The sequence below is a fragment of the Neovison vison genome, chromosome 11 (assembly GCF_020171115.1).
Source record: "Neovison vison isolate M4711 chromosome 11, ASM_NN_V1, whole genome shotgun sequence".
In the NCBI taxonomy this organism is placed as follows: Eukaryota; Metazoa; Chordata; class Mammalia; order Carnivora; family Mustelidae; genus Neogale; species Neogale vison.
Window position 1 is genome coordinate 140,244,811 of NC_058101.1, and position 12,257 is coordinate 140,257,067.

The following is a 12,257-nucleotide window of genomic DNA, read 5'->3' on the forward strand; positions in this document are numbered from 1 at the left end:
GGACTTAACCAAAACGTAACCATTTCCCTAATACTACACGTTCAGATTATTTCCAATTTTGCAATTACATAAATTTTTCAATTAACATTCTTCTATCTTCATTCTCTTCTCCAGCAGTTTCCTCAGAAATATTTCTATTCATGGAATTACTGAATGAAAGGATAGGAAGTTGCATAAAACACTCATTGTAGTTTAACAAACTGACACAAACGTTCTGTAGAGCAATTCACGCTCCCGCCCACGGCATAGGAAAATGTCTCCCCTATCCTCATCAGCACTACCTATTATCTTTAAAAACCTGTACCTAGTTTGAAAAGATGTGATTATTTGTGAAGTTTGACATGTTTTCTCATATGATAATTAGTCATTTTATATCCTCTGTGAATTTTCTGAGTTCTTTGCCCATTTTCTCTCATGATATGCATAATTTTCTTTAATTATTAATGTTTACATAATATGAATTTGCTGGGGCATTTTAATTAAGAATTTTACAGTTACTGTTGGGGTGCCTGGGAGGCTCAGGTCATGATCTCAGGGTGCTGGGTCAAGCCCCAGGTCTGGCTTCCCACTTAGCAGGGAGTCTGCTTGTCCCTCTCCCTCTGCCCTTCCTTCTTCTCATGTACTAGCTCTCTCTCTCAAATAAATAAATAACTCTTTTTTAAAAATCCTTTTAGCTGTACTGATATCTCTTTATTAGTCCTCATTTGATACAGTCACATTTCCCTTTTGTGGGTTTATCAGGTGTCAAATTATTTCATTAATTAAAAAAACAGCTCATAGATTTATTAACTCAATTGTTTTATTATCTTCAAACTAAGTTTATCTTTATTATTTTCTTGCTCTTGGGTTCCATATACTTACTTTGTTTTCCCTAACTCTTTGAATTGAACTTTTTATTTTATTTTATTTTTTTTAAAGATTTTATTTATTTACTTGACAGAGAGAGATCACAAGCAGGCAGAGAGGCAGACAGATGAGAGAGGAGGAAGCAGGCTCCCTGTTGAGCAGAGAGCCTGATGCGGGGCTCAATCCCAGGACCCTGAGATCATGACCTGAGCCGAAGGTAGCGGCTTAACCCACTGAGCCACCCATGCGCCCCTGAATTGAACTTTTTAAATAAAGGAAAATAAACCTATAAAATTTCCCGAGTACAGATTGGACTTTACCCTATACATTAAATAGATAAGGTTTTCACTTTCACTATGTTGTAAATCGTCTAATTTTGCAGGGTTTTTTGATTAAATAATTATGAGCTTTTAATAAAGGTCTGGGGTATTTCTATAATGTATGCTACTAATGCAACTTCAATGCATTGTGGTATATGAACTTGGTCTACACAAGGGAAAAAATACTGATGGATTTTAGTTTATGACCAATTTAAATGGCTCAAATTCTCAAGTCTTAACAGCTTAGTTGAACAGATTTTAGCATATGACGTTTTATTTGTGGGAGGCAGATTCTCAAGTGAAAGAGTACTCTCTTCCCTGAAATTCATCCTCTCTTCTCCAGGTCCATTGGTGTCATTCTCCCACCCCTTAGCATCTCTTATCTGGATCACTCAATAAACTCAAAATTGATGTTGCAGCCTTGCATCTCTGCTACTCCATAAGTCCAGGAAAATATCCATCTCCTACTTAAAAGGTTTTCATGTTTCCCTATTGCATACGAAGTTTAGATCAAACATTTTCTCCATGATATTCATAGTTTTCACAATCTCTCCCCAGTTGTCTTTCTAGGTTCCTCCCAGTATCCTTCAACTCACCTACGCTCCCACTGCCAGCGCCCATCTCCATGCTCTCACTGCAAGGAGCTACAGGCTGTTGCCTGAATTCATGACCCTCTTACTTTCACTTATTTTTATTATTATTTTTATTTATTTGGCAGAGAGAGAGAAAGATCGCAAGTAGGCAGAGGCAGGCAGAGGGGGAGGGGGAAGCAAGCTCCCTGCTGAGCAGAGCCCGATTTGGGGCTCGATCCCAGGATCCTGAGATCATGACCTGGGCCGAAGGCAGAGACTTAACCCACTGAGCCCCCCAGGTGCCCCTACTTTCACTTATTGATGTATTCTTTACAGTTGTCAGTATTTCTCATTGTATACAATTGCTCTCTACATTCCAAATCTAGACCAGTGTCTAGAGTAGATCTCCCAATATTCCTAAAACTTCACTCCTCTATCAAAGCAGATTTCCAGAGAGCTCCATGCGTGGACTAACTTCAAGACAACTCTTGTACCTGGTAGAAATGCCCTCACAGTCTAGTATTTAGAATGTGAGCTCTAGGAGGAGACGGCTTCAGCAGGAGCCATTGTGAGAGACAGTCATAAGAAGAAAACTTAAACAGGGGTACCTGGGTGGCTCAGTCATTAAGCGTCTGCCTTTAACTCAGGTCATGATCCTGGACTCCTGGGACTGAGCCCTGCATTGGGCTCCCTGCTCCAAGGGAAGCCTGCTTCTCCCTCTCCCACTCCCCCTGCTTGTGTTCCTTCTCTCTCTCTCTCTGTCAAATAAATAAATAAATAAATCTTTAAAAAAAATACTCAAACTAATTGAAAATATCTTTTAAAGTTCCTTTTACAAAACCTACATAGTAATTCTCCCTTGGAGAACATTGCATAGAAAACCACGGTTATTGACAGCCTGATGTGCTTTCAATTAAATAATGAAAGATATGGAATCCGCAATGTCTCTCTTATTTTGGCTACCTAAAAGCTCAGGATTTTATTGCTTCCTGGTCTAGATTTTACGATGTGTCAATCAGCTTTGGGACTTAAAACTGTTCAAACTTCAGTTTCTTGGTCTATAAAATGGAGGCAACTAATAAAAAGAAATAAACAGACAAGACAACCAGATAAATAAATAAATAAAATGAAGGTATCTAATACCTACTTTGCAGAGTGGTGTGCACAAAGTCAAGCATGGTATCTGGCGAATTCATTCAACAAATATGTACCGACTGACTTCTAAGAGACTGAATTCACAAATGGACAAAGGCCAGATCATATATAAAAAAAGAACCCTAACCCACATGCTGTCCAGGAAAGCAACCCCTTTACCTTCAATAAACAAGCCAGGAAGCCAGCCTGCTACTTCCTACAGAATACTGTCTCTACTAACAATCCAAAAAGCTAAGCAATAACATCTACGACAGTTGGCCCCAAATGGCTAGGAATGGATTATGGAGAGCTTCTGTAAATTTGTCCCCACTTCCACTTAATATCAACCAGAGAAAACCAAATATATACCCCTAGCCAGTCACATGCAATGCCCCACTTCTAGTTAGCCTGCCTCCAGCTTCCCCATGCCAACAGAGTCCAGTCAGAGCAACCCTAAAGCCCTCCCTTTTGTCTCCTGTAGAGCGTTCCCATTCCTCTGCCTGCCTTTGAGTCTCTGCCAAAACATAAGCGGTGGTGGCTGACTCTTTGCTATAGCAAGTTCAGAATACATGGCCTCTGTTTATTTCTATATTTCCATGTATAAGACACTGTGCTTAGTGCTAGGAATATAATGGTGAACATGGTCCCTGCCCTTCTGGAGTTCACTTTCTTTTTTTTCTTTTTTCAAGATTTTAATTATTTATTTGACACAGAGAGAGAGAGAGTGAGTGACAGTGCAGATGGAGAAGAGAGGGAGAAGCAGGCTCCCCACTGAGCAGGGAGCCCAATGCAGGACTCAGTCCCAGGACCCTGACATCATGACCGGAGTGGAAAGCAGGCACCTAACTGACTGAGCTACCCAGGCCCCCTTGGAGTTCACTTTCTAAAAGTTAACACCAGTGGATCAACTGGCCAGCAAATACACAGATGTAGGCAAGCAGAGCCCAGTGAATGGCATGAAGGAAATCAAGAAAGTGATGTAAGGCCCAGGAACTGGGTGTCAGAGGTGGTCTGCCTCAGACAGGCAGTTAGAGAAGACTGCTCTGTGTGGAAGAAATCGGAGCTGAAGTATGAAGGATGAGAGTGAGCTAGCCACATAGAGAGGGAACATGGAGCACTGTAGGCAGAAGGCTTAAAGAACAGTCAAGCCCCAGGGTGAGAAACTAATTGGCAAGTTCTAGGCTGGTGAGGCTGGGGTGTAGTGGGCAGACAGAGTGGTATGAAATGAAGTAAATAAGTAATAGTTATGGCTAATAATTACTGCTCTGCTCTAACAATAATAATTGATAGCTTGCTTGATAGTGATTTTATTATCTCTAGGCCTTCTATTATAAGCAGTTTCTAATACTTTTGCAGTGGCCATGATAAAGAAAAAAAGGAATAAAGTCATTGATAAGAAACAATTTCAATAGCTAACATTTATCAAGAGCTTACTATGACAATTTCTGTGCCTTAAACATCTAATTCTCCAAGTAACCCCACGCAGTAAATACTATTACTACTTCTTTTTTGCCAATGAGGACGTGAGACACAGAATTTAATAAACCCAGAAGAGCTGACACTGGGAAGAAGTTGAAGAGCAGGATTTGAACCAGGCAATCAGAATCCAAAGCCAGTGCTTAGGCAATGCAGTCTCTTCAAGGGGCTGAGCTATTGTGAATCAGTGATTTGATGGTACACATGGGTCCTCCTAGGTTTCTAATAGTTATGCTTGCTACTAGCAGGAAATATGTTTGAAATTCATCTATAACCTACTATCAAGGATTCACACGTCTTCAGATTCTATGTATTATGAAGGATTAGGGCTTCGTGGAGCATGGGAAACATTTCCCTCATAAGAAAAACAAAGAACTCTAATTAATTAACATTTTAATCATCATTCTCAATTTGGAGAATTTATCTATTATTGAGTCTTTTCCATAATTTACTCTACAGATGTTTATGTGGGTCTAAGAATACCCACTTTGCAAATATGGGTCTGTCTCCTGGGTGCTATTAGACCCAAGGAAGACTGATTTTATTATTTACATGCATTTGATCAGAGCACATTAGCAGGCAAAACAGTCTGAGCTTTGTGAAGAATACCTTTTAACTGCCCATTTCCGGGATGGAGTTCTGAGCGCCTAACCTCTGACTGCCTGAAGCCCACCCAGCTGGAAGCCAGGCCATGCCCCCATGCACTCACTTACATTCCCATCGTGGTTTGGGCAAGAGAGAGGCTTTCCCGCAGCCACCGCGGTGACTGTCTCCAGGATGGAGGACTCCTCAGCGTTGTTGCCCGGCGTTCGCTGCAGCACGTCCATCAGGTTCGTGATGAAAAAGTTATTCTGGAGCGCGGCCACCCCCTTCTCAGGCAGGATGGAGGTCTGGCGGCACACAGGGCAGGAAAGGGTGAGGCTGTGGGCGGGAATGTAGTTCTGCAGGCACCTGTCACGGGGGCAGAAGCAGGGGGACTGTCAGCACAAGGGGCTCACGGGCTAGAACGGGACCACCTCCTTTCACGGGTGGCACGCATGTCCTCTGCACCTGTATGGGCTCTTTTGTAGAAACTCCCACTCAAGTCTCCTTTTCTAGGAAAATAAGATTTCCGGAACCAAGAGGTCAGGTGTACTCACACGGGCGCTGTCAGCTGATGGGATTAGTGATGAAGCTCAAGGATAATATCATTGACTCTGGTGGTGTTCCATGGAGCCTCGCCATGCTCAAGCAGCACTGGCCTCTCCAGGAAGTTTGATCTCAGGTCCTACTCCGGGCCTGCTTGAATCAGCTCCCCGGGGGGCTTTATGCACAATGAAAGTTTGGGAAGCACTGTTCAAGAATATCCAGTGTCGTGTTCACAGACTTGTGGACTTTTACAATGGGGAGAAATGGGTCAAGGTTTTCCATTGGTGTTGAAATGTTTTTTATGTACAAATGCATAAGCAGATCTCAGATGTTAAAAACATATCCTGAGGGGTGCCTGGGTGGCTCGGTTGGTTAAGTGACTGCCTTCCGCTCAGGTCATGATCTTGGAGTCCCAGGATCAAGTCCTCCATCAGGCTCCCTGCTCAGCGGGGAGTCTGCTTCTCCTCTGACCTCTCCCCACTCATGCTCTCTCTCACTCTCTCAAATAAATAAATAAATAATCTTAAAAAAAAGGAAAGAAAGAAAGAAAAGAAAACCATATCCCGGGGAAAATACTGTGTTTGAAGCAGGGATAGGACACCCAGAGACACATCAACATGATATTTTCTCGCCTCTACTCAACAGGCAATTGATTAACTCAATCATATAATTAGCAAAATGCATTGTTAATAATGACTTACATATGTGTTGCTCACTAGATTCAAAGTACTTGCAATAACCCCATGGAGTAGGTACTTTAGACACATGAAGGAACACAGGCAGAGGGAAGAGAAGTCGCTCTCAGAACTCCAGTGGAAAAGGGCACTGGGCAAACCCAGTGCAAATCCAGACAACTGGGCGTTAGAACCTACGGTCTCCATAACTACTGTGCACAGTGTTTCCCTGTTGCTCCACCAAGTGGAATTTGAAAACCTCTGATCTAGTCTCATTCCTCTTACTATGTACATGAGGAAACTGACATCAAGGAGGTTAATTGACTTTCCTGTGTCCCAGAAGTAGCTATCTCTGAATCAATACCAGAAACAAAACAGCTTTTGCTAAGGTCACTGAGAGCATCTACATCCAGACAATAGACATTTTTTACTCCTTTCTCAGCAGCACTCATCAAACTTGACCCCTGCCTCCCAGCTGTTCTCTTTTGAAACTTTATCTTTCCTTGTTTGTGACAATTCACGTACTTGGTTCTCCGATGTGCTCTGTCTTTTCTGCTGAGCCACACAGTCTGTGTGTGTCTCCCAGGGACATCATATCCACATGCATGGCCATACGTACAACACTCCCATATTTCTGTTTCTTCCACAGATGTCTCCTCTGAGGCCCTGATCTCTACACCAACAGCTTTCTTGGCATTTCCCCTTAGACGTCTCACAGGTCCTAAAACTTGGTATGTCCAAACCCAAAGCTATGTTCTACCCCCAAATCAGGTCCTCTTCTCTCTCAATGAGCAGTATCTCCATCCATTCATCTAGGCAAAGCAGGTACTGGGAGCCGTGCTGAAAACAGTCATTTCCTTAATGTCCATTTTCCACATCCAACCCACCACTGAAGGCTGGAAATGCCTAAACACCTTCCAATGTTTCCAGTTCTTGTTATCTGATTCACACCATCCTTTCCTGGGTTTTCGGAATAGCTCTGTACACTATCACGCACCCTCAAATCCTCTAACCTTTCTCCATATCGCAACCACAGTGACCTTCTCAAAACTCATTCCGCATATTACATAGGGACTTGTGATAGGATCTTGAAAATCTCCACCACCGGCCATCAGATGGAGGAACCGAAGTGGATGGGGCTAGACCCAACCAAGAGGGCTGGGGGCAGAGACCCAGGACAGCCCAGAAGCGTTGCTTCTTCTTCTTCTTCTTCCTCTTTTTTTTTTAAAGATTTTATTTATTTATTTATTTGTCAGAGAGAGAGAGAATGAGCGTGAGCACACACAAGCAGGCAGAGGCCAAGAGAGAAGCAGGGTCCAGCAGGGAGCCCGATGTGGGACTCAATCCCAGGACCCTGGGATCATAGCCTGAGCCGAAGGCAGCGGCTTAACCGACTGAGCCACCCAGGCGTTCCCGAAATGTTGCTTCTTACCTCTCAGAGCAAGTAAATGGGCGTCAAACAACTGCCTGGCTGGGCATTGAGCAAGGGCAGCTCATTCAAGCTCAGAATGAGTGGCCCTCAGTGCTGTATAGAAAGAGGCCGACTGCTGCACATCAAATAATGATTGTACCAACGTAAGCCCAGGGGCAGAGGGACATTTAGCTGGTCTTCATGTTTTAGATACACCCATTAAGTGGGGAGGAGAAAAATCACTCTCCATTTAGTCATTTTGGAATATGAATTACAACGTACATACATCAAAGTATAAGATGAATAAAGTAAAAGGTGCTAGTGCCCTAAATAACACCACTAAAACAAACAAAACTCTACACACACACATACACACACCCCAAAATAACCCTCTAAAAAGCAAACAGACAAAAACCCACAATGACCAGTAACAAATCCACCTTCTCCCTCTATCCATGGCCTGGAAGGTATGGTTATTCTGTTGCAACTGACATCTTCCAAAGTAAACCACCTTTAACAAATGTATATGAAATTGATGGCAAATGTAATTAGCAGTGATTTAAAGCCATTGGAAATGCCAATTTCCTCTTCTATAATAAGAATTAAACATTTTAATTATGTCTGTTTAATAATAATAGAAAATGTATTTAACAAGATGCTATAAACCTAATTACCATATTTGTTTTTAAGGAAAAAAAATACAACCTTATTACCTACAAACTTTATATGCTTAATTGCTTACATGCTAAGTTAAATAAGAAGGTAAAGATGTATTTTGATAACCAATTAACTCAATGGAAAAAACTATTCAAGAAGGATAAAGAAATGTGTTTTCATACATAGCAAATTGCATATTCAGGTAATTTACAATTATTTCATACACACAGTGTTTTCTTCATCTGAAACATCCTATGTTCCTTAGTATACATCTCCTGAAGTATTTTGAGAGGAAGCACTCCCTTTTAACTAACTCCTCAATACCTAGGTATCTTACTGATGTGTTCTTTGGAAGGAAATAACAGATTTTTAACTGGCCCTCACCAAAGATCCTCTGTGAGGGAACTGTGGTCAGCAAAAATTGTTTGACAAAGAACAAAGGAAAAATCTTAAATTTTTAAATTTTAAAATATTTAATGCTCCAAGTTCTGGGGAGATGAATCTATAGCTACTGGATTGCTTTCTCTCACTTATAATGATTTAAAATAGAATAAATTATTGGCAATTCATGATTATGTTTCTAGATGTCTATCATAAGCACAAAAGACTTACTGTGCCCCCAGGTAAAAGGAGAATTCTGGAAAGAACCCTTTAGTGGGTTGTAAGAGATGATCTGTGAACCTCTCTTCTCTGGGGACAAAGGAGGCTTACCTCTCGCAGAAAGTGTGCAGACAGGGGAGAACCTTGGGATTCTTGTACCGTTCCAGGCATATACTGCAGATCAGAAACTGCTTGTCAATCTGGCGCACGACAGGACTTGGGATGTTGGTGGCTTCACTGGCCATCCTAGACCACTGACATGGGAGGCCGGCTGTCTTTGACCCTGCACGCTGCTGCTGTCAGACAGGAAAGATACGTAATAACTTGTAAGTACGCATCAATCACTGGTCCATTCCCTACAGACGTTGTGCTATGAATATAGGAGAAGTCCATGCCGGTGACCTCAAAATGACCATAACCAACCCTCAATGCCTGTTGATTTTGTAAATCAGTAAAACGGCCACATGCTCACCATGCAAACGAAACAAATTAGAAGAAGTGTGTTGTCTAAAGAGGCATGTTTGCCGGGTTTCAAAGCAGACACAGTTGAGGGGATAAATACTTATATAGCTCTGCCGGCTCATGTCTTCATTCATGACTATATTTGACTATATGCCTACAGTCTTATTAAAATATAGTCTGTGAGGCACCTGGGTGGCTCAGTTGATTAAGCGGGTGCCTTCGGCTCAGGTCATGATCCCGGGCTCCTGGGATGGAGCCCAACGTCGATCTCCTTGCTCAGTGGGGAGCCTGGTTCTCCCCTGCCCGCCACCCTCCCTGCTTGTGCTTGCTCTCTCCTTCTCTGTGTGTGTGTCAAATAAATAAATAAAACCTTATATATATATTCTGTGTTAGGGAAACCTGGGTGGCTTAGTCCTGTAAGCATTTAACTTTGGCTCAGGTCATATCTTGGGATCCAGCCCCACTTGGATTCCCACATCAGGCTCCCTGCTAAGCAGGGAACCTGCTTCTCCCTCTCCCTCTGCCTGCCCTTCCCCTTGCTTGTGCTTGCTCACTCTCCCACTCTCCCTGACAAATAAATAAATAAAATGTTAAAAAATATATGGTCTATATTAAATAGTATTAGTCTCATTAAGATAAAATGTTTTCCCGACTATTGTGCTTGGAGAGGATCAAAATGTCACTCCGGAATACGCCATCTTGACATAAGGATTATTTTGAGCTGAGAGCGATTGGAAATCAGGAGACATGGTGGGAACATGATGGGGCAGCTGGACGGGTTGGGGGGAGAGGGAAAGGGGGTGTGGGTACTCTGCCTATCCCATCTTCCCAAAAACAGAGCATAGACTTCCCATTTGTAAAGGAAGCCCCACTCTCGCAAACGAAAAAGAGGAGACTTAATCATCCCAAGAGATAGCATGGGAAGGGAGTCTGGGTAACAAACCTTACTAAACCACCCTTATGTACCATACATTTCCTGGTCGTTATCCCCCAATGTACTGCTCCTGACCCCCCCTTCCCTTTGTCTGGCCACTTCTCCACAATTTGTCATCCTTTGTTAAAATAGTACAAAAGCTCCCAGGTTGATCTGCCTCTTTGGGTTTTCACTTCCTTTCTGTGAAGCCCGCATGCATGTAACACTTAAGAATATTAATTAATAAACATCCATAGAATACAGTATGTATACTATTTTGGAAAAACGAACTACCAATAAAATGTGTACACCTTTTTCTCCTGATAGTCTTTTTGTCAGTTTAATTCACAGGCTTCAGTGATAGAATTTAAGTGTGGTCTGGACCCTATATTTAAAGCTGGGCAATCCATCAATCACATTTACAGAATCAACAATTCTACACTTTTTTTTTTTTTTTAAAGATTCTACCTATTTATCTGACAGACAGAGATCACAAGTAGGCAGAGGCAGGCAGAGAGAGAGGAGGAAGCAGGCTCCCTGCTGAGCAGAGAGCCCGACTCAGGGCTCCATCCCAGGAACCTGGGATCATGACCCGAGCCAAAGGCAGCAGCTTAACCCACTGAGCCACCCAGGCGCCCAACAATTCTACACACTTTTTAATGGAAACTCTTTTCAAACGCGAATGATAGTTCCTTCTCCCCACCAAATCACCAAATTTTTTAAAAGCATGTCAACTTTTATTAAGAAAATTCTACTATTTATATGTATTTGAGTATAATTACATATGCGACACATCCATTTTCCAACTCTATGTTTCTAGATAAGCTCATTAAAGAGCATGATTAATAAACAGATAGAACCTTGTGAAAGCACCTGCTATACAAGAGTGTCACGTTCAAGTAGAACTCTCTGCATTTGTTAAAACACTGTGTGACATATCTAATTAGCCCACATTATCTGCTAGCTCTTTCATAAACTGTCTCACCAAAGAACTAGCATAGAGAATGATATTCATTGATTGGATTAAATGTGGCTCATCTCTTAGGAGCTCAAAATGTTGACACATCATCTGCTTTTCTTTAACCACATCCCTGTGACATGAGAATAGGGAAGGGAGGGCGCCTGGGTGACTCGGACATTAAACGTCTGCCTTTTGCTCAGGTCATGATCCTGGGATCCTGAGATAGAGCCCCACATCAGGCTCCCTGCTCAGAGGGAAGCCTACTCCACCCTTTCCCACTTCCCCTGCTTGTGTTCTCTCTCTCTCTCTCTCTCTCTCTCTCTCTCTCTCTCTCGCTGTGTCTCTGTCAAATAAGTAAATAAAAATCTTTAAAAAAAAAAATAGGAAAGGGAAGGAATGGATTTGTCTGCCTTTAAGATAAGGAAACCCAAGCTGAGGGTTTAAATGACTTACCCAAGGTCATCCAGTAAAATCAGTGAATCCAGAAGTTCAGATTTCAAGTCTTATGCCTTATCTGATACCTAATCTTAAACAAGTTTAACACTTTCCAGTACGGTGTGTGTTTGTGTGTGTGTGACAGAGAGAGAGAGAGAGAGATAAAAATTATGGGGTGCTCACTGCAGTAGCACTAAAATTGGAATGATACAGAAGATTGGCTTGATTGGCCTGAGCAGGGATGATGCCCAAATTTGTGAAGTATTTCACATTAAAAAAACAAACAAACACATATAAACTTTTCAGTTAAAATCAATTAAAAATAATTTTAATTTTAATAGCTTTTGAAAAGTTTCATATTGCCCTTTGAGTTTCATATCGCCCTTTGAAATAATCAGTCATGCTGAGTATTGAAAAAAGAGAGAAAACATCATATTGGTTTTAGTCTTTTTTTAATCTTAGAATTTTAGAGTTTGGGCAAGGAAAAAAAAAACATTTGTTTTAATCAGATGATATACGTCGGCTAAATGAAATTTCCTGAGGTGACATTTCTATCCTCAACACCGAAATAAAAACATTTCATTCTAATTTTTATCCTAATTTTATGATCATTATTGTAGTGGGTGAGAGTAAGTCCTTGTTAGTATTGCTAATTTATATGGTAAATT

The 12,257-nt window shown here is 41.7% G+C and overlaps 1 protein-coding gene across 12 annotated transcripts in view; it reads right to left on the reverse strand.

Moving 5' to 3' along the window:
• Positions 1 to 12,257, reverse strand: part of TRIM2 (tripartite motif containing 2) — a 158,598-nt gene that overhangs the window by 45,062 nt on the left and 101,279 nt on the right. For 6 of the 12 annotated variants that reach the window (XM_044224850.1, XM_044224846.1, XM_044224844.1 and 3 more), the window contains 2 exons: positions 8,930 to 9,114; positions 5,062 to 5,299 (listed from right to left, as the gene is read on the reverse strand). In XM_044224850.1, coding sequence (XP_044080785.1) covers positions 5,062 to 5,299; positions 8,930 to 9,063 — 372 coding nt within the window. In that variant the 5' untranslated portion in view covers positions 9,064 to 9,114. Of the gene's footprint in view, positions 1 to 5,061; positions 5,300 to 8,929; positions 9,115 to 11,607; positions 11,627 to 12,257 lie in introns of those variants that run through there. The other 6 variants (XM_044224853.1, XM_044224854.1, XM_044224847.1 and 3 more) reach the window with 2 other exon arrangements.